The following is an 18916-nucleotide window of genomic DNA, read 5'->3' as shown; positions in this document are numbered from 1 at the left end:
AAGGCTTTCCCTTTGAAAAAATGCTGCACTCGAATTCTTCCTGTGTGTAAGGGAATAAAAAGGAGCTAGCCTGCAGCTGTCCTCACACGTGGAAGGGAAGCTTCACAGCGGAGCATGAGCTAAAAAGTTGGGCTGGGTCAGAGATAAAACATTCACGCTACTTTGACTTTACTACTAGGAGCAGCTCCATTTATCAGCGATGTTCAGAGTCTTGCAGTTGTTGCTGCGTATGAACCAGGCAGTTGGGATGAGCCCACCCTGCGTGGCTGGGCTCTGTGCTCCTGTCCGGGTCAGCGTTGATTCTGCCCTGACAGCCTGGCCCCAGGAGCAGGAGTTGGTGCTCTTGAAGGGGTCCTCCTCCCCCTCTCCCCGACAGCTCCCTGCGAGCTGGGAGCAGCTGGAGCTCCAGACATTCGACAGCTCCCAGTGCAGATGCTGCACCAGATGCTGCTGCCAGCACCAGCACCCCCAGCCCCCACGTCCTTCCAGCCCTTAAACCGTACTCGCTGCAAAAATCATTCCACTTCAATAAAAGCGTCGCGCACACACTGAAATTCCTACTATAGGGAAAGCTCCTCCGTAGGCTCAGGTGTATCCTGGGCTCCTCCGGTAAGATGGAGCATTGCCTCCTCTGCTAGGGGAGGGGAGCAGGGATCGGTATCACCATCCTGCAGTTTTATCTGACCTCAGGAACGCGGTTGGGGTGACAGGTCAACCGAAACGCGGGGGAGGAAGCGTGAGGGCTGTATTTACCCGGCAGTTTGTGCATATTTACAATAGAGGCGCGGAGCCAACTCAAATCCTGCTCAACTACCAGCTCTGCTCAAGAGCTGCTCTGCTCCAGCTGCTGGGCATCTTCAGGCTGGAAAGCCTAAAGCTTTCCAGACTTATCCCCTCCTAAATGACGCCGCTTCCCAGGCCAAGGGCTGCGCAGCAGAGGCAGGACAGGCAGGGATGGGGCTCCGCTCCCCGCCACCAGCAGCCCCAGGCTTCTCTTCAGTCCACCATTGCCACCTACTGCTCTGCTCAACGGCTGGCGAGACCCAGGGCTCTGCCTGCAGCTACAACCCTCGCAGGCTTCCCCTCCTCTTTCCTCCCAACAGGATTTCTGCTCCCAAAGCCCTGGGTTTCCTGCTGCCGGCTGGGGAAGGGGAGGGACTCCTGGTTTTGCTCCCAGTAGCGGAGGAGGACGGGCTCTGCCCACCCGGCCCTGGTGGTGCCGGGCTCCATGTGCCGCTTCGGGGCTCCTTGGGAAGGACAAACACCTTTGGCCTCACCAGCACGGAGTGAAGGACCAGACTTTGGGCTGCCAGGTCAGGAAGGGGGGATTTAGCCTCTGGAGTAAATGAAGAGACGATTCCTCTTTGCAATCCACCATTGCGGGGCGGATTTTCCGGCATGCAGCAGCAAGGCGGTAAGGAAAAGCTTCAGGTTCCTCAGCAGGACCCTGCCGCTGCCAGACGGGATGTTCCCGCTGCACAGGACGGGTGAGAGGATGGAAGGGAGCCCAGCAGGGAAGGATGGGGTAGGGAGAACTTCCCACAAGAGCTCCAAGCTGGATACAGACAGACGGTGCCCCCCTGGCTTCTGGCACAAACCAACCAAACTATCGATGCTCGAGCAGCAGTAAGGTGCTTGTCCCTTGAAATGCATTAAAGTCGAAGTGGTTACAGTAATTTGCTGGGAAAGAGAAAGGATATTAAACTGTTTTCAGGCAGTGATAACATGCAACTTAACATCTGTTGGCAAAAAGGTGGGGAAAAGCTTCGCTCACCCTCACAAGCTGAATGCAAAATCCCGGTGCCCACCCTGTTAACAGCCAAGAGGCTCAGGGGTTCCCAGGCAGGCGATGCCTTCACGGGAATGGTTTTTCAATTGAAACAGCAACAGAGCAAGTTGTTAACGTGTTCTGAAATTCTCTTCACCAGGAGAAAGAAGGGAGGAAGAGCCGGAGGCTCTGGCAGCCGGGAGGAGCCCAGGCGCCGTGGACGGAGGGTGGGCATGGGGAGTGGTGCTCCACTTCTTCCTGGTAAGCAGAGAAGGGACCCAACCGAACCCTCCCGGCTGGGGCGGATGGAAAACCTCGAGTCCCACTCACAGAGAGGAGGGGACAGGCTGATCCCACCGGCCTAAGGGTGCTGCACCGAGTGCCATCGCCCGTTCCACAGGGGGCCGAGCACAGACACACACCTTCCCTATGGCAATAAGGTGACTTTCCCTGCTGGTGCACAGCACCACGGTGGTGTCAAGCCCCAGAGGGGTGTCTCGTACCTTTAGGAAGGGCATCCTGGGGCAGCGGAGGAGCGGAGCTGCGATGGGTCCCAGGGACCGACTGCAGGAGTGGCACAGGGTGCAGGCAGCACACGCACACTTGGCTGCTCTCTCCCGGGAAGACCGGGCATCTTGCCACCACTTAAAAGCACTACTTCTCCATGCTACAGGCTTTAATAGCACACACCATCCTCCCAGCAGTGACGAAGACAATGCCATCTCCCAGCTAGGAAAGCTGGGAAGAGCAGGACAGCTTTCCCCATTCCCACTCCATCCAAAGTAACGCGCTGCCAATCATTAACCGCCTGCTACCATGGAGGAGGCAGAGTTAAAATTAAGGACACAAAGCGTCCTTTGGCCCCGTGGCAGGACAAGCCTGGGAAACTGCACCGGCTAACGTCCATCCCCAGTTCACACAAAAGCTTTGAAGAGTCCCTTAAAATGAAACCGCAGCGTGGCCACCGCCAGGCCACCCTGCTGATACTCTCCCAGAGCCACCCCCACCCCCACCCCCCAGTTAATGTGTCCCAGTCAGTTTCTCCCACAACCCAACAAGTTAACCACACAAGAAAAGCAGAAGGAAAAGCTTTTCCTGCCCCGACCCCTGCGGCATCTCCCCTCCTTCCAATGCAGGTCAACGTCCTCGTGATAGGGATGCTCAAGACCTTTGGGATTTTCTTCGTGGCTTTCCAAGAGGAGGTGGGGGGCTCCTCCGAGCAAGTCAGCTGGATCGGCTCCATCATGTCCTCCCTGCGCTTCCTCGGAGGTGAGCTGGCATCTGTAAGGACTGGGGCAGCACTTCAACCTCAAACCCATTTGCTTTGATATAAAGGGCCCCAAGGACGCTCTGCGGATCCCATTTCCATCCCAGACTCTGCAAGCTGGACACGGCTGGTACCCACACGTGTCTTAGCGGGAGCGTGGTGCAAGGATGGGGATCGTGTGTGTCACATCTCGCTGTAGCGGGTTTATCACGTACATCCAGAGCAAAACCTCCCCCTAACACCGGTATTATCGCCTCCGACAAGCCAGCTGCTGAGCAGATCGCAGTCACTGAGCATGGAGTGCATTAGGCTCACAGGATCACGCAGGTTGGAAAAGACCTTTAAGATCCTCAAATCCAGCCAGGAACCCCTAACATTGCCAAGCCCACCACCAAACCCTGTCCCTCAAGGCCACAGTTTTGCTAGATGATGCAGCTTTCTCAGGACGTCTGAAAGTTTGGGCTTCGATTCCTTCCCCTGCCCTGTCCCCCGAGCTCCCAGCAAGGTCTCTTGGCTGCTCTCCTGAGCATTAGCCCATCCCAAATTTCTTGTCATTCCCTCCCTCCGACGGTGGCATGTGGACCACTTGCCGGGGCACCAGATGCACCGAGCCCCGTGCAAGCCCCCAAGCCCTGCAGAGCAGCGTTTGCCACCCTCATCCCGAGATGTTCTCCTTCCTCTCCCTTCCAGCCCCGCTCGTGGCCGTGGTCTGCCGGAGGCTGGGCGAGCGGCCGACCTCCATCATCGGGGCCGGCTTGGTCGGCGGGGGCTGCCTGCTCAGCACGCTGGCCACCAGCGTCCCCTTCCTCTGCGTCTCCATGGGACTTCTCCTGGGTGAGCAGCCTGCGATGCGCGGGCGGGCAGGGATTTTCCTGGGCACCACCAGTAAAAGCAGCTCCTTTACCATTACACCAGGCACCCTTTCATAGTAAAACATGCCCCGCTCCTTTCTAGACGTGTGAAACCCCAAAGCTTCGTGCTCAGGAGCATAAAATACCAATTTCAACATGCTAGTCCCAACTAAACTTGATTTTTTTTTTTTCCCAGACCTAACATGAATCCTGACCTTTTAAAATCCCTTGCTAAAAGCACACATCCTCAAAACCCCCAGATACTAAATACCATGCATGAAATCTTGTTTCTGCCGGTTGCAACAGCGCAAGTCCCCCCCCACTTCCAGCCCACCAACCCCCCCCGAGCAGCCCCACTACGCAGGCAACGAGCTTGGGGTGGCACGGCTTTGAATCCCTAGAGCTCACGACACCAAGCAGCCACTTTTGGGGCACAAACATCTTCTTTCTGTCCCTTACCCACAGGTGTGGGGTTCGCCTGCCTGTACCAGGCGGCGGCAGTGATGACGGCCAAGTGCTGCAGGACACGGCTGGCTTTTTCCAATGCCATCGCCCGCTCCGGGATGGGGCTGACGTTTCTGATAGCGCCGTTCACTCAGCTGCTCATCGATTTTTACGGCTGGCAAGGTGAGCGCATCTCCCGTTTACTCAAATTCATCAGCACTGAAAGGGCGTGTGAGGACATCTGGGCAGGGTAAGAGGCTCTTTTTTAGAACTGGATGCACCGAGGAACGGCTCTGCCTCCTCTAGGATAGTTTGGGGACATGATGTTAATGATTAAACATTTCATCAGTCATTAAAGTCAGAGTCAAAACAGAGACCTCAGAAGCCAAAAGCAAAACTGAAAATCCCTACTTTTACTGCACCGTTTCAAGCCACCTGGAAGGTCTGTCAGGCGTAATGGACTTCTAATGAGGGAAAACAAACGAAATTCCCAGATCCCAGGGGTAGCTCAGGATTTATTGCATGCATCCGTGTGGAAGGGGCTTCCCGCTAGAAAACCAGGAATAAAAGCTCCTGTAACACACCCTCTCCTTACGGCACAGCTTTCGCCGCGTTCAATGCAAACTACCCCCTGTTCTAAAAGATCATTTCCTACTGCCTCTCCCCTCGCATCCCAAGGAAATTGCACCTTCTCTCTTCCCTCAGGTACCCTCCTGATTTTTGGAGGCATCATGTTAAACCTCGTGCCTTCCAGCATGCTGCTGCGACCCATCAGCACCCAGCCGCCTCAACGCTGCTCTGCTAACGACCAAGACGGTGGGTTTTTGATGGCAAAGAAGGATTCAGACACCCTCGGTGGATGCTTAGATGAAACCACTCGTGGGCAAACACGGCTCCGCAGTGCGCAGGACCTTTCTGCCACAGAGGGCCTCATGGTGTCCCATGGCAGAGATGTTTCTGGTCCAGGAAATACATCTGCTTTGGGAAGGCTTGAGAAGTCGCCCAAGGACAGCTGCTCACCAGAAATAGCCACCGAGGCCAAGAGAAGCCACCCATCCCTTCCAGCGACCGAAAAAAAGAATTCACAGCCTCTCCTTGACTTCTCCCCACTGAAGGATCCCGTCTTCTGCATTTTCACGTGGTCTTTTTTGTTCAGCCACTTGGCTTACTTTGTGCCCATCTTCCACCTGGTAGCAAGAGCCAAGACACTGGGCATCAGCAGCATGGATGCCTCTTACCTCATCTCAGTGGCTGGTAGGCAAAAAGAATCTTTTCAACCCATTTATAATTACAATGAGACCAAAACAGAAAAGAAAAGCAACACACATCTTGCCAAGAAATAGTCCCAAATACATCCTAGAATAAATCTTCATGGAAAAGGTTTAGCTCGCAGCCCTTGCCCCCCTTCTGTATATATAGCGTCGCCTTCTGTACATGTACAAAGTCGCTCTCACATGGTGGGTGGTTCTCTCAACCTAACCTACATGATCCCCCATCGCTGCACCCAACACACACACGTTTCCAATTACATAGGTGCTATCTGTCCTCCTAAAGCCTTCCCACCACAGTCCCTGCTTTGCTTAAACCCACGAGCCACAGACATCCGGAGCCACCCTGCATTCAAAGACCTCCCATTTGATCCAGGAATGCGTGCAGAGAGAGAAAAATTCAGGGGGGGGGGGGGGGGGGGGGGGGGGGGGGAAACATTAACTTGCATCTAGCTATTTGGATTTGGCACGTTCACCCCTGAGAGGGAGAAAAAAACCAACCTACAACCCCCCAAAACCCAAACCCATACCTGATTATAAGCAGGGATTCACACTAAAGTCGCATTGGATTAAGAAAGCAGCTCCAACCTCAGTCATCATCAAATATTTTATTGTACAAAAATAAATCTTACTTCTACACTGCTGTATAATATTTAGAAATGACGTACGCTGTCAAGGCATCCAAAAGGAGAGTGCAGCAATGAATCTGACATTTTGAATTAAGAGTAGGAGGGACACAGCGGTCAGCAAGATATTAGCTGGCAGCGAGCACTCCTCTGATCTTTAGTTCATAAAAATGTATCGAGAAATGTAATAACCAAGTATCAAAAGTTTGCTGAGCCTTTAGAAATAATGCCAGGCTTCTGTACGCCTTTGCTTCTTTATAAAAATTAAAATGTCATAAGCATATTTCTGCTCAATATTCTGCTTTTTCTCTATCTTGAAAAAGAGATCAAACAGCGAGCTTATTTTCACTGAAGGGCATTTCAGAATTTTCTGCTGAGTGCACAGCCCTTAATTGAATTTTTACAGACCACTTTGGTGCACCCACAGGCACTTGGCAACAGCAGGCACCGAGGTAAAGAAAAAAAATAAATAATAGTATGAATTTTACAACAGGCTAAAAATGCCTTCTCGTGTAACTTCCCAGCACCTCGGCCCTTTGCAGTCACGCTCTTAGAGCGAGCGGCAGGTGGAATTGGGAGGCGCTTCAGAGCAGAGCAGTGCAAAAGAGAAAAAAAAAAAAATTAAAAAAAATTCTTCTTTGAGGCTCCAGTGAACTCCTCTTCCCCCCAGGCATCACAGAGACTGTCAGCCAGCTGCTCTCGGGCTGGGTCGCCGACCAGAACTGGACCAAGAAGTATCACTACCACGTGGCTTACCTGGTCCTGGGTGGCATCACCAACCTGCTCTGTCCTCTGGCCACCACCTTCCCCTTGCTCATGACCTACGCGGTGGCCTTTGCCATCTTCTGCGGTGGCTTCATGGCTCTGATCCTCCCTGTGCTGGTGAGTAGGAGATTTCATTCAAAAAAAAAAAAAAAAAAAAAGACGCAGTAGGTGGCATTTCCCACAGTATTCCAAAATTACCCCAACCCCCTTTCATGAAGGCTAAATACCCCGGGGCTGCTGCAGACCTGCACGACAGGGCTCTGCCCCCCAGCCTGCCCACTCTGAGCCCCACATCTCTCCCAACCGGGATCCATGGCCCAGATGCAACAGAAGCATTGGGAGCTCGTTGCAGATTTTTAATGACCTGGCTCTGCTAATTGCCTTCCACATCCTCCTTTCCGAAGGAGACTGCTCCAGCTCACAGGAGCCACAATGAAGCCATTCATTGCCTAATGTGAAGACAGAGGGTTGAGCCTATCTGCTCCCCATCCCAGAATTATCTTTAACATGCACAGCTCGGTTATGGCAGGATCCGGAGAAGGAGGCATCGTTGTAATTTGGCATTTCTTCCTGGGAAATAATTCAGGAGTTGAAAATACCTTCCCCAAAGCCTTAGCAGCATGACTACTTTCAGGAGATGCTGAAGCCCTGGAAGGCAGAAAAGCATCTCACATCCCGGTAATTTCTATGCTGGCCTTAAGGAGGCAAGCAGTTTCCGGGCTGGATCAGACCTACAGCTGTAAAGTTGTTTCAGAGGAAACTCCCCAGGGGAGAAAAAAAAATAATCTTAGTAAATAATAATAATTAAAAAAAAAAATCAATCTCTTGTGCTTGCACATTCTCCTGAATTCAATCAATAATGATGCACTTTGTTTGACGAACAGGTAGATCTTGTGGGTGTGCAAAAACTCCACAGCTACTTGGGGTTTGCTGCTTTCTTTGCTGGGATAGCAGCCGTCGGCGGCCCTCCACTAGCAGGTAATTCTTTTAAAAGTTATACATAATATATACCCACTGCACGCATCCAGGGATAAACCGTGGCTGGTTCATTCTCCTGCCCATATGCATTCCAAGGATGGTTTTTCTGTCCAAGTGGGAAAAAAAAACCCAAACCAACAAACATATTTCAATTTGCAGCAATTTATCTTTACAGACAGGCAATATTTGTCTCGTGAATTTGCAAAACACAACTAGCAGCTTGGAAAACAGCTGCATGGATAAAAGGCAGCTAAACCCCAGGGGCACCTCTTAACCCTGACCACAGCAGAAGAGCAACGACCACGTTTACCGTGGATTTTACCCCAAATGGGGCGTTACAGCACTGAACCCGGAACAGAGGGACTGGAGGGGAGACAGGGGGAGGCAGGTACGGCCAAGGACAGGCTCAGCAGCAGTCCCACCAAGCAGAGACATTGAAATATAAGGAGAAGCCTCAGTAATCTCGTTGTTGAAGAAGATTACACAGCTCAGCCCCAGGAGCTCCTGGGCCCAGAGATAAGGAGGACAAACAGCCTTTCCTCCTCTTTCTCTGCCAGAAAACCAAGGCAGTCTTGAGTATCTGGCAGATTTCAAGCGCTTAGAAGTCAGTCTTCAGTCTCTGCTTATGAGCAAGGGACTTGTTTTCGTAAACCATCTTGGCCAGGACAAAGCTTTTCCTTCCCTGCTGTCCCTTTAGCCATACCTCACTGCTGGAAACAGGACTGGAGCTCTTCCTAGGTCCTCATGATGCAAACAAACTAGAAAAAGCCGCAAGGTCAAACACCAGCGTGAACAACGCCCCATCACCCACCTAGCAAATGTAGCCTGAATAAATTAAGAACAAGTTGCCAGCTTTTATTGCTCCGTGCCCTCCGCTGCCCCACGCCTGCAGGGGTGCTTTGCTCAAAGCTCCCAAGGATTCTGCAAACACCAGCTCCATGCAAAGTTTTAGCGATGCTGCTGTACCACGAGCACGGGGGAAAATTGATTTCCCCAATCGATATTTCTAGGTTGGTAAAACACTGTATATGGATGCAATTTCGAGCAACCAAAGCGTTTCATTGACAGGGTGCTTTACGCTGTGACGGTGATAGATGCCCTACAGGGGACACGATCTCTTCTACTGATAGAAGACAGACGTCCACCAGAAAGCAACACCCCCACCGCAGTAAATCCCCTGACACAGTAAAATCCAGTTTGAAGAGAGCTAAAGAACTTGGCTACCTCTTCTCCATGCATCACGTACGCTGAGATAGTGGTTAGACTTTCATCCGCTTCCGATATATTTTCGCTAATTGGAAGCCGTTTGCTTTCTGCCAGCGCTAGTCCCCTTGCCACGCAAACGCCTCTGAGTTTTGTGAAGCAAGCAGGTTTCCTGCAAAAAGCCTTAGACAGAAATCGGTCTTCTTAATCCTGGTGGGATAAACAAAGGCCACGCAAAGCCAAGAAGCAAAACTCCGTCGGATCCGTCTCACTGTAGGGCAGAGTGAGAGGGAAACGATTCCGCGTTCAGGATCGAGGTTTGTGATCCCAGATAAATTCTGCAGTTTTCTCTTCCAATACAGCTGTCCTAAGCGTGAAAACCAAATGTGACCATAACCTACTGATTACCCCAAGTGTCCAAACGCACCAGCTCCTTTCAAAATACGGAACAAGATCCCAATGCCGTGTGAGACCCTCAGGTTCAGTGCCTCTGACTGCTGCTGGCCTCCCCAAAACCTTGACTTAATTACAATTTTATAAAACCCCAGGATTTTTATGCAGCGAAACCCAACAATGAGAACTGCAAAGGTTAAAAATGCTTATTTTGCGTACTAGAACAAAGCCTGACCACAATGGAATGAAAAGGTGACTTACCTGCAAATCTGTTTAACTAAATCCCTTCAATCCAGAGGCAGATGGCCCGACCCAAAGCCCAGGGTGACAAGTTTGAAGGTTCCTTCACAGCTCCTCACCTGCCAGCACTGCTGGGTGCTTCTGCCACGCTGAGAAAAAACCCCACCCAAACCAGAACAAGACAGAATAAACACTATTTCAGCAAGCCATCAGCAAGCTAAGGAGAGAAGAGTCCCTTCGACTTCCATAAGCAGCACAAATCAGTCGCTCAGACTGCAAAAGAAATCGAACCAACGACGTAATCCAAAATTACAAACCAGATTCCAGCAGCCAGGGCGCAAATGCCAGCCCCGGCAGATCTGGGTGGTGAAGGGGGAGAGGACGCAGTGGTTTGAAAGCTCTGCTGGTACACGGACTTCGACGCTCTCATCTAAATTTTACCTGCAATCCTCACACTAGGTGCTCCTAATTAGGGTGTCAGGAATATGCAAAACGCTCGATTACGGACAGGCAGCACAATTCAAACAGCCTGACCGCAGCCTGCAGCACCAGTGTGCGCCGTGGACAGTTAGTGTGGAACACTCAGGGATTTACCAGCGTTGCTTACAAAACTGCTGCTCCGCTGAAGTTTGCACACCATGAGCTTCCAATTCAGCTTCTGCATCAACAATGATTTTTTTTTTTTTTTTGGAGGGTGAGAAGTGGGGGCACAGACACTGTGCTTTAAAAGCGCTTTAAAAGGCTGGGGTGTGAAGCAGTGGAAGGTGGTCGCTGTGCTGCCAGCGAGGAGGCAAGGCTGGTCTTTCAGTGCTAAAAAAACCTAGAAAAATTAAAAAATACCCTAAGGATATTTAATAAATAAGTTAAATAAATCAGAGCTCAACTGGAGCGCTCTGTCCTACAGACCTTACAAACGACTGTGTTAGCATCCCTGCTCCTGTCCAAATCCCAGAAACTTTCAGACAGCAGGAACAGATCCCACCTTGGTGGGAACAAGATCCCACCTTGGAGAATAAACCACTCCACAAAAACCTACGGGTCCCAGGAGAGCCACCCACGTCACCAAGTCCGGCACCACGGGATCCTCCTTTCCAACAGCGCGCTCCATCCTTGCCTGCACCGTGGCTTACACTATCCCTGAGGAAAAAAAAAAATAAAAAAAAACAACAGAGCTGAAACACCCCTGAGAAAGACACGAGCCAACAGAAACTGGAAGCGGGGCAGAGCAAAGCAGCCCGCAGCTTTCCCTCTGTTTTATAAAACCTTCCTGCTGCAACGTAAATCTACAGCAAGGGAATGTCACCCCCTCCGCTTTGTCACAGACCCCCCCACGTTACCAGCCCTGTTCCTTTCCCAACCCAGAGCTCGCAGGGAACAGCGGCAGCTCTGCTCCCACGCAGCGAGACCGGCATCTTCGGGGACCACGTTATCCCCCCTCCTAACCACAGCTGCTCTTAAGAATTCCAAATTTGGGCCAGATGGTGCAAGTTCACGGAGGAATTCCAGTTTATGCCAGCAGAAGATCTGGCTCAGCTGCAAACCCACCCCAGATACCCACCATCCCATGCCAGATTTGGGAGTAAATTAAGGTTTTTATTACGTGCAGCAGCAACTCCCGTGGCTTTGTATCTTTTAGATTCAAATGGATGAATCACCCGCTTTGAAAATTATTGTCTAGCCACGAGATGTTATGCCATAACTAAACAAAACACTTCAAGGTCATTTTAAAAGGTGACCTGCTCTCCTTGCAGATTCCAGAGCCTTTATGGAATGTAGGTTTTCCTTTTAAGTGCTCACAAAGTTACTTTTAAGTGAGTTTGCTTCCAGCTCCTGGCCCGGGATCTCTCACTTTAGACAGTTGTATTAAATTGGGGCTGCTCACAAGAAGGCGATGCTGGAGAATCTGGAGTTTGCAGCCCAGATGTTGCAAACACCAACACATGCAAGTCATCTCATTAGCCCAACGGGATCTCCCATCTGCCGCAGCAGCTACTTTTGGCCCACTTATTTAAACAGGAAAAAGAGCCAGGGATTAAATCAATCAAAATTAAGACCCGTGTCCGCTATACGGATCAGGAGAATTTAGCTCTGGGAAGAACGACCTCCAAGTCTGCCTGTTGCACCAACGGCAACGGCCCAAAGCATCCACATAAATGCTGCACAGCGGCAGGCATACGAGAGCTTAAGATAATTCAAAGAAAATACCCGAGGAATTCTTAAATAAGAACACACATCCTTTGCTTCCCGCCCACCTCCCCAAAAGATATATTTTATTTTTTTTTTCAGTGAGAAAAATCCAACAGCTTTAATAACAATCTTTTCTCCTGCAGGGTGGCTGTATGACTACACGCAGACATATGTCTGCTCTTTCCTCTTCGCTGGAGCCTGTGCTCTCGTCTCACCTATTTCTTTCTTCTTTGAGCCTTCAGCCCAGAAATGGAAGCTAAAAAAAGCCAACCTGAGCAATGGCCCCAGGCTCGGCTGAAGCAATTCCTCAGTAGAAATCTTAAAGGATGCTCTTTGGCTGCATCTGTGGTTCGAAAGCGATCGCCAGCACAGACCTGCTGTACTGGGAAACACGAACAGCAGCAAAAATGAAAATAGGGATTTTTAGATGACAGATTCACAGTTTGCATATCTAGATTATTTCTCCTGCACGCGTGATTAAAGCCATCTGAGAAATACACAGTGTAAAGCATTATTTGATGGGACAAAAGAAGTCCTGCAGCCCCAACGGACGTGGGCTTCCCTTCGACTCTGCTCCTGAGCCGTGTCTTTCTGTACCCCAGCCTGTATCTGTATCAGAGTCTGCCAGCTCGGCATCGCAGCGGCAGAGCCCCCCCGGCCCCCCCATCCCCCCAGAGAGCAAAGCTGACTCACCTCTTGGCACCAGGCAGCCCAGGACCTCCAAAGTGCCAAACCCCAGCAGGAGGTTTTAGCTTATTCTATTCGGATATAAATAATTAGCCCCCGGGAGGGATGCGAGGACAGAGGCAGTACAGGGAGATAAGGATTAAACTTCCGTGAGGATCCAGCCGTTCCACCAAAGCCTCTTTTTCTGCGAGAAGGATGCTGCAGCACGGCCACTCACTCTCCCAGGCACGGTGTTATTTGCCACAGCACAGAGGACCTGGAAGCAAACCCAATTCTAATTAAAGCCAGTACCACAACCCAGCAAGTTGCAAGATCAGACCCAGCTCTCAGGCTCCTCTCCCCTCCTCCCCACCCTCCCAACCACCCAGCAATCCCCTGGGGTTCCACGAACGCACAAAGACAGCTTCCAGAGGTAGGCAGCACCGCTGAGCCTGTGTTCAACCAGCACCCTACGGATTTAATCCGGATGGGCAACGTGGAACACTGTTCCTTTGATCCTCTTGTCAGTAGCGAGATCGCAATTTTTTGCATTATCACCAGGTATTTTAAATTATTACATGGATCTGGCATACGATAAGGGGTTTACATGCAACCATCCCAGCCACTGGCACTGACTTTTTTTTTTCCCCTCCCCTTTTTTAAAAATACCAAACTGTCAAGTTGTTTCCCCTATAGAAACACTCCTAACTGTCAAATGGGTTATCTCGAGCACGGAATTAAGTGGTCTGTATTTAATAAAAAGCTACAAAATATTACAGCGGTATTAAGAAGCTAAAATATTGCCACAGGCAAGAAAGTTTGCTCGCAGATAACGGGTCAAATTCCGCAGTTGCACAACTACACAACGCCAAAGAAACTAGAGCTGCTTAAACAAGGGGAAAATTTAGCCTTGAATTTGCAGTAGATGGGCAACATCAGAGCTACAAAATGGTTAATTTTTCAGGTGCTAATTCACGGTCTGAACTCCTGCGGGAATCCGCGGGCAGCCAGCGCTTCCCAAGTTGTCCTTTTACACCACATCACGCACAGTATGCCCGTCAGCTGTACCAGTTAGTATCTGTACCCACCACAGGATCTCCAGTGGGTTATTTTCTGAGCCACTGGGGTTTAAGGATAAGACGACAATTTAAGAAGCGTTTAAAGCACTGGGAGTTGGAGAGGGGCGAGTGGGCACGGTGTGATTTGGCTTAAGCCAGTCCCACACGAAGCCTTCAGCTGAGACCTTCGGTAGCAGGGATGAAGCTTTTATTTGCAAATTTGGGTTTTCACCTCTTGAAAAGTTACAGTTCATCGCTCTCCTGCTGAACAACTTAAAGACAACCAGCAGCGCTGCTTTGCTGTCCTAACAGGAACTGTTAGGAACACCGGGCTTCAGGTTTTCCAACCCAAAAAGCTTAAACTCCCCTCTTATTCTGCATCTTTTTAACAGGTATTTGAGCTCAGCAGTGATTTTCACTATTAACAGCGCGAGACCCAGCGACTAAAGCCATGTGGGGATGAAGAGCAGCCAATACACCACAGCTTCGTCCCACTGCTCTTGCTCCACACGATTTATAGCACCTATCTCCATGCTCTGATCTCTGCCTCTCCCTGTAAATAAAGCCACTCTGCTCAACACCATCCGCCTTTCAGCGCCAGCCCTGTTACATCTTCCCCCATTTTGCCACCAAGAAACGAGTTGCAGTGGGATGCGGTGTCCACACCTCCCATCCCATCTGCTCCAACAAACAGGCTCCCTTCCAAACCTCCAGGTTTTTGAGGAGGAGAGTCCTCCCCTGTCCTCTCCACCAGGCTAACACATCCCACCAATTCTTTACCTTATTTAAAGAAATTGGTTTCCCACTGTACCCCCTCTTGCCTTCTGCAAGCAAATAGCTGAGCTCCCACTTCCCACAGCACCTTACCCCATGGATGGGCACCACCAGCCTTTATTTGCCCCCCAAAATAATTTTGCACAGGAATAATTAATCCCTAGCCCAAATTACCTCTTGTCTATCAAAAGAGGTCGAGGAAACCGGTCCCCACAACGAGGAACTCCTCCCAGCTGCCCTGCACAGTCCTGCCGTCGGGCTGGGAGGTGGGAAAAGTGTCTTCAAGCCTTTGTCTTTGCAACCGAGCAGGCTCAGGACAACGTCTGCCAGCCAGGACCCTTCTCTCCTCTCGCAGCTTTTGCTGAGAAGGCAAGCACAGAACAGATGCTTTAGTTCTCCTCGCAGCTCTGAAAACTAAAGGCATTTATTTACTTGCAAAATACACGCAACACACACGTTAGAGAAACAAACGGCTGTGACGATGGGAACACCTGCCCGGAGGAAGACTTTTCTGTCCCATTGAAGTCATCTTGCAAATAACTTCATAAAGCCAGTTTTGCATAGCAAAAGAGCATCATGTGCTGTTTGGATAAACACAAAACCAGGGTTTGCTGGGACGCAAACGAGTTTAAAAGCTGTCACCTCTTAGGTTGACCAGCAAATCCCCTTCGTGCCCGTTCCCTCGCTCAACCATAGGACACAGGGTAGGGAAAATGAGCAGCAATGGCTTAATATGATTTGCAGCATGAAAAACACTTTGCTTAAATGCGGTGTCCTCCCAGCCCTCCCTGGTCCTGGGAAAGCAGCAGCCCAACAGCAGAGGACTGGATCCCCTCGGGCTTTCCAACCCATGTGCACCTCTCCAGCATCATCTCTGCACCTTGCGTGGGAAAGAAACTGCTAACAACCTCCTAGAGATCTTCCCAAGAAAATAACTGAACTCACAAGAAATAAGAAAAATATTGTAACACTAACGACAACCTCAGCACTCCGTGCTGAGTCACTCGGCGTAACCTTTTCCTGCCCCAAGCTCCTTCTGTGCCTGCGTGATGCCCGGGGTAACGCGCTATGGCAGGCGGCACTGCACCTGTATCTCCATGAGAAATCGGGTTTGGAAGCATTCTAAAAGATCTGTGGGTTCAAAAACCTTCTAAAATTCATGCCAGGAAAACGGGGCAGAGAAACCAAATGCTAAGGATCTCTCCAAAAGATACAGTGGCACGGCACAGTGACATGCAGGCTCCCAGCACACACTGGCGAAGCACCCGAGTGACAAAAGGCTTTTGCACGAAGCCCAAGGAAACAGCCTCCAGTTTTCCCTGAAACCTGGCACAACACCCCAAGTAACTCTGAAGAAAAAAAAACAAAACAAAAAACCAAACAACAAAACACTTCATTCAGATAAACAGTTTTCTGAGTACCGATGGATGGGGGACCGTTACCCCGAATCCTGATTAATTTTAGCACCGAAAGATGAAGAAAGCAAGAAGAAAATGTGGAATTGGCTTCTCCAAGGCACGGCAGCACACGCTGCTGCAGTTAAGGATTAGTCACTCCTGGGTTTGTTTCACCCAAACAACCCTGCTGCCAGGCGGCCACCCTTCCCAGGCGCTGCGGGGCGGGGGAAATGCTTTTCCCTCATTATTCAGTGATTTATTCCCAGGTATAATCCTGGAGCTCCGGCCAGAAAGGGAGCCAGCAGTCACCCCGGAGCGTGGGGACTTTGCTTCCATCCCAGCCGTGCCCAGAAGAGCCTGGTGTCCCCCTCTCGCCTGCCGGGACCCGCTCCCAGCACCCGTGCCAGGGATTTCGGCAGGGCTGATTTACGGGATGGGCACCTGCTGCATCTTAATCCCCACTGCAACCGAGTTTACACAAGCCAGGATAAAAAGCTGCTAAGACTCAGCTCGGGTCCATCAAAGCCACGGAAGTCGGTGCAATCGGAGAAGCACGCCACCCAAGTCCTTCCCTCACCCTGGAATTATTTTATATTATTATTTAATACAGTCATCGTACTGTATTAAATAATAATATATTTTATTTGCACGCTCCCCTTCCTTGCCCTGTACCTGCGGGAACCTGCTTTGGGTGACGGAAAGTCAGGGCAGATATTTTAAGAAGTGGATTTAGCCCTTGCTCAGTACAGAAAATAAACCTCTCCCTGCCTCGTGCTCTCCATGGTCAGAGTCTCTCCTCGATAAAAAAAAATAAATAATAAAAATCTACCAATAACCAAAGCTGGGACTTCCCCACCGCTCTGCTCAGATGCCAACAACAGATAAATCCAGGCACTGAACACATAGAAAATTGATCCTGACATTTATCATATAAGAAGGGACAATCCTTTTCTCGCAATAAAATCCCATTCCCGTGCTGGAAAGGGACCGTTTCACTCCTTGCTCCAATGTGCTGGAGCCAGCCAGGAGCCACGCAGCCCCTCGGAGGTCCGACACCGGTAGAGGGGCAAAAAATTTTGGGTTTAACCCATCACCCGGGATCTCACGTCGACCCTTTCTCAGCACCTCAGTCGCTTCCTGCACAAAACCGCTGCCAGACCTCGCGCCAAAGGTGACACGACGAGAAACCCCAGCGCTGCAACACGCTCAAGACAGGGCGAGGGGGGCAGCTCCGTAATTCAGATTTTAAAGCAGAAGGAGAAGCTTTTGGATGACTGCAGCAGGCACAGGTCTGGTCCTTGGGCTGTGCCACACAGCGCAGCCCAGACGGGACGCACCAGCCACCAGCGCTCCTCAGGTTTCTGCTTTTACCTTAAGCCGCAGGAAGCAAACAAAAAGCAATTTAAAATAGCTGGGTAAGGATATGACAACCCGGCCTTCCAGCAACAGGAAACAAGGCTGTTCTTCCTCCAGCCGCTTGTTTGGCAGATACCATGTGCGGTTTCGGCTGTTTACTTGCCCTTACGCATGCTGATAACAGGGACACCCGGCTTGTTTTGGTGCTTGCTTCCCTCCCTGCCTGGAACATGTCCCACAGCCGTGTTTGCCCGCTGAAACTCAGCAAAGCCTGAATTAAAAAGTTTCACTTCCAGGGAGATGAAAGCCTTCCCAGGAGGTGGAGAGGTTTGGGTTGGTTGGTTGGTTGGTTTTTTTTGGTTTTTTTTTTTTTTCAAAAACAAACCCATCTTTAAAGGTAGTGTAACTGTTTTCATTGAAGCGGATGGGAATTTATCAGCTACCCTAACAAAAAAAAACCTTAAACCAGATGTTGGCAAAGCCAGAAGTTTTAGCTTGAGCTAAGAGATCCTGACAGAAAAGCTTTCCAGCCTGCAGTAACCACAAAGATGGGAGCTCTTGCTCACAGCCACGGACAATTTCAGAAGCAATTCATGGGTCAAAGTCTCCACTTCCAAAGCGATACAGACTTTGCCTCTGAAGTCACCACCGAGCTTTTGCAAAACTTTCCCCTACCAATATTTCTCATGTGGGCAAGACAGGGCACGGATTGCACTCTGCTTCGGGAGAGGCAGCGAGTGTCTCTGCAATGCCTCGGTGACTAATACAGCACCAATAAATCGGTCTCCAACCCCTCCAGCCTTTGCCCAAGCAGGGAAAGGGAGCGACAGCCACGCTGGCTGAGACAAGGATGGTTGCAGGGATGGGGTTATCGAGGACCAGGCTCTGCCAGCCTCAACCTGCTGCTGGGACACCAGCCTGCGTGCGATGAGGAAGAGCAAAAACAATTCTTAAAAGATACCTGCCAGCCGGGAACGCACCCATGCCGGTACGCCTTAGCAAGAGCAGAAAGCTGAGCTGGTGGAGGTGAAACATGGCATCTTGGATTCATCCACCCAAGAGGAGCAGCACCAGAAACAACGAGGTCCCCTTCCTCGCCGTGCCCACCCTGCAAGCCTCAACGGCAGCAGCTCGGGGGGGTTCAGGAGTTTATCCTGCACCAAACCTCTGGCCAGGCTAGCAGCAGCAGGGGGCTCCAGGCTGGAGCACCCGGGGGTGCCGTGCCCACGCTGCCCCCCAGCCAGCTGGGCTGCACCCCCCATCACCGCCCAAAGGGCAGCACCTCCCCACGGGCAGCCAGAGCCCAACAAGCACCCTGGTGAGACCTCATTAGCTTCCCTTAATGAGCAACCCGCCTGCACCCTGCGTGCGTCCCCAGGCATACCTAAACCATCTAATTTTACAGGCTTGGAATGCAGTACCCGTGGGTGAAAGGAGAGGCAGGGTGAAGGATCCAAGTGCTCGCTGGCTACAAATGGCAGAAATGACAGGGAAAAGTGCCAGTTGGGGACGGCCCGCAGGATCAGGCTGCACGCCTCGCTGGAAGCCAGCCTGACCCGTCCCCGGAGCTGGGGACAGGAAATACTGAGGATAACTAAAAATCTACAGAGCCATGGTCAGATCCGATTGCAGAACTGGGTATGAAGGTCAAGGCAGAGAGATAAGTAGCTGGAAT

General features: G+C 50.9%; 1 protein-coding gene and 1 long non-coding RNA gene across 6 annotated transcripts; one reads left to right on the top strand and one right to left on the bottom strand.

Moving 5' to 3' along the window:
- Positions 1-475: 475 nt before the first annotated feature.
- On the top strand, positions 476-12489 carry SLC16A4 (solute carrier family 16 member 4). 4 transcript variants are annotated; one of them, XM_056361428.1, is made up of 9 exons: positions 477-1313; positions 1929-2029; positions 2905-3037; positions 3726-3869; positions 4352-4513; positions 5036-5584; positions 6895-7106; positions 7874-7967; positions 12134-12489. In XM_056361428.1, the coding sequence occupies exons 1-9, from the start codon at positions 1229-1231 to the stop codon at positions 12286-12288; spliced, it is 1635 nt and encodes a 544-aa protein (XP_056217403.1). In that variant the 5' UTR covers positions 477-1228; the 3' UTR covers positions 12289-12489. The 4 variants fall into 4 exon arrangements, with proteins under 4 accessions (XP_056217405.1, XP_056217403.1, XP_056217404.1 ...); XM_056361429.1 differs by having other exon boundaries at positions 478-1414; XM_056361431.1 differs by lacking the exon at positions 477-1313 and adding an exon at positions 1509-1631.
- LOC130159626 (uncharacterized) lies at positions 6191-17541 on the bottom strand. Of its 2 annotated transcripts, none has more exons than XR_008825806.1 (5): positions 16807-17541; positions 14663-14843; positions 12684-12933; positions 8001-10940; positions 6191-7103 (listed from the first exon to the last, which is right to left on the bottom strand). It is a non-coding gene; the product is annotated as an uncharacterized LOC130159626 (long non-coding RNA). The 2 variants fall into 2 exon arrangements; XR_008825805.1 differs by having other exon boundaries at positions 14663-14849; positions 17257-17541.
- Positions 17542-18916: the final 1375 nt, after the last annotated feature.

This window comes from Falco biarmicus, chromosome 16 (genome assembly GCF_023638135.1).
Source record: "Falco biarmicus isolate bFalBia1 chromosome 16, bFalBia1.pri, whole genome shotgun sequence".
Taxonomy (NCBI): Eukaryota; Metazoa; Chordata; class Aves; order Falconiformes; family Falconidae; genus Falco; species Falco biarmicus.
Note: the sequence above shows the minus strand (reverse complement) of the source record. Positions and strands in the feature narration are given on the sequence as shown.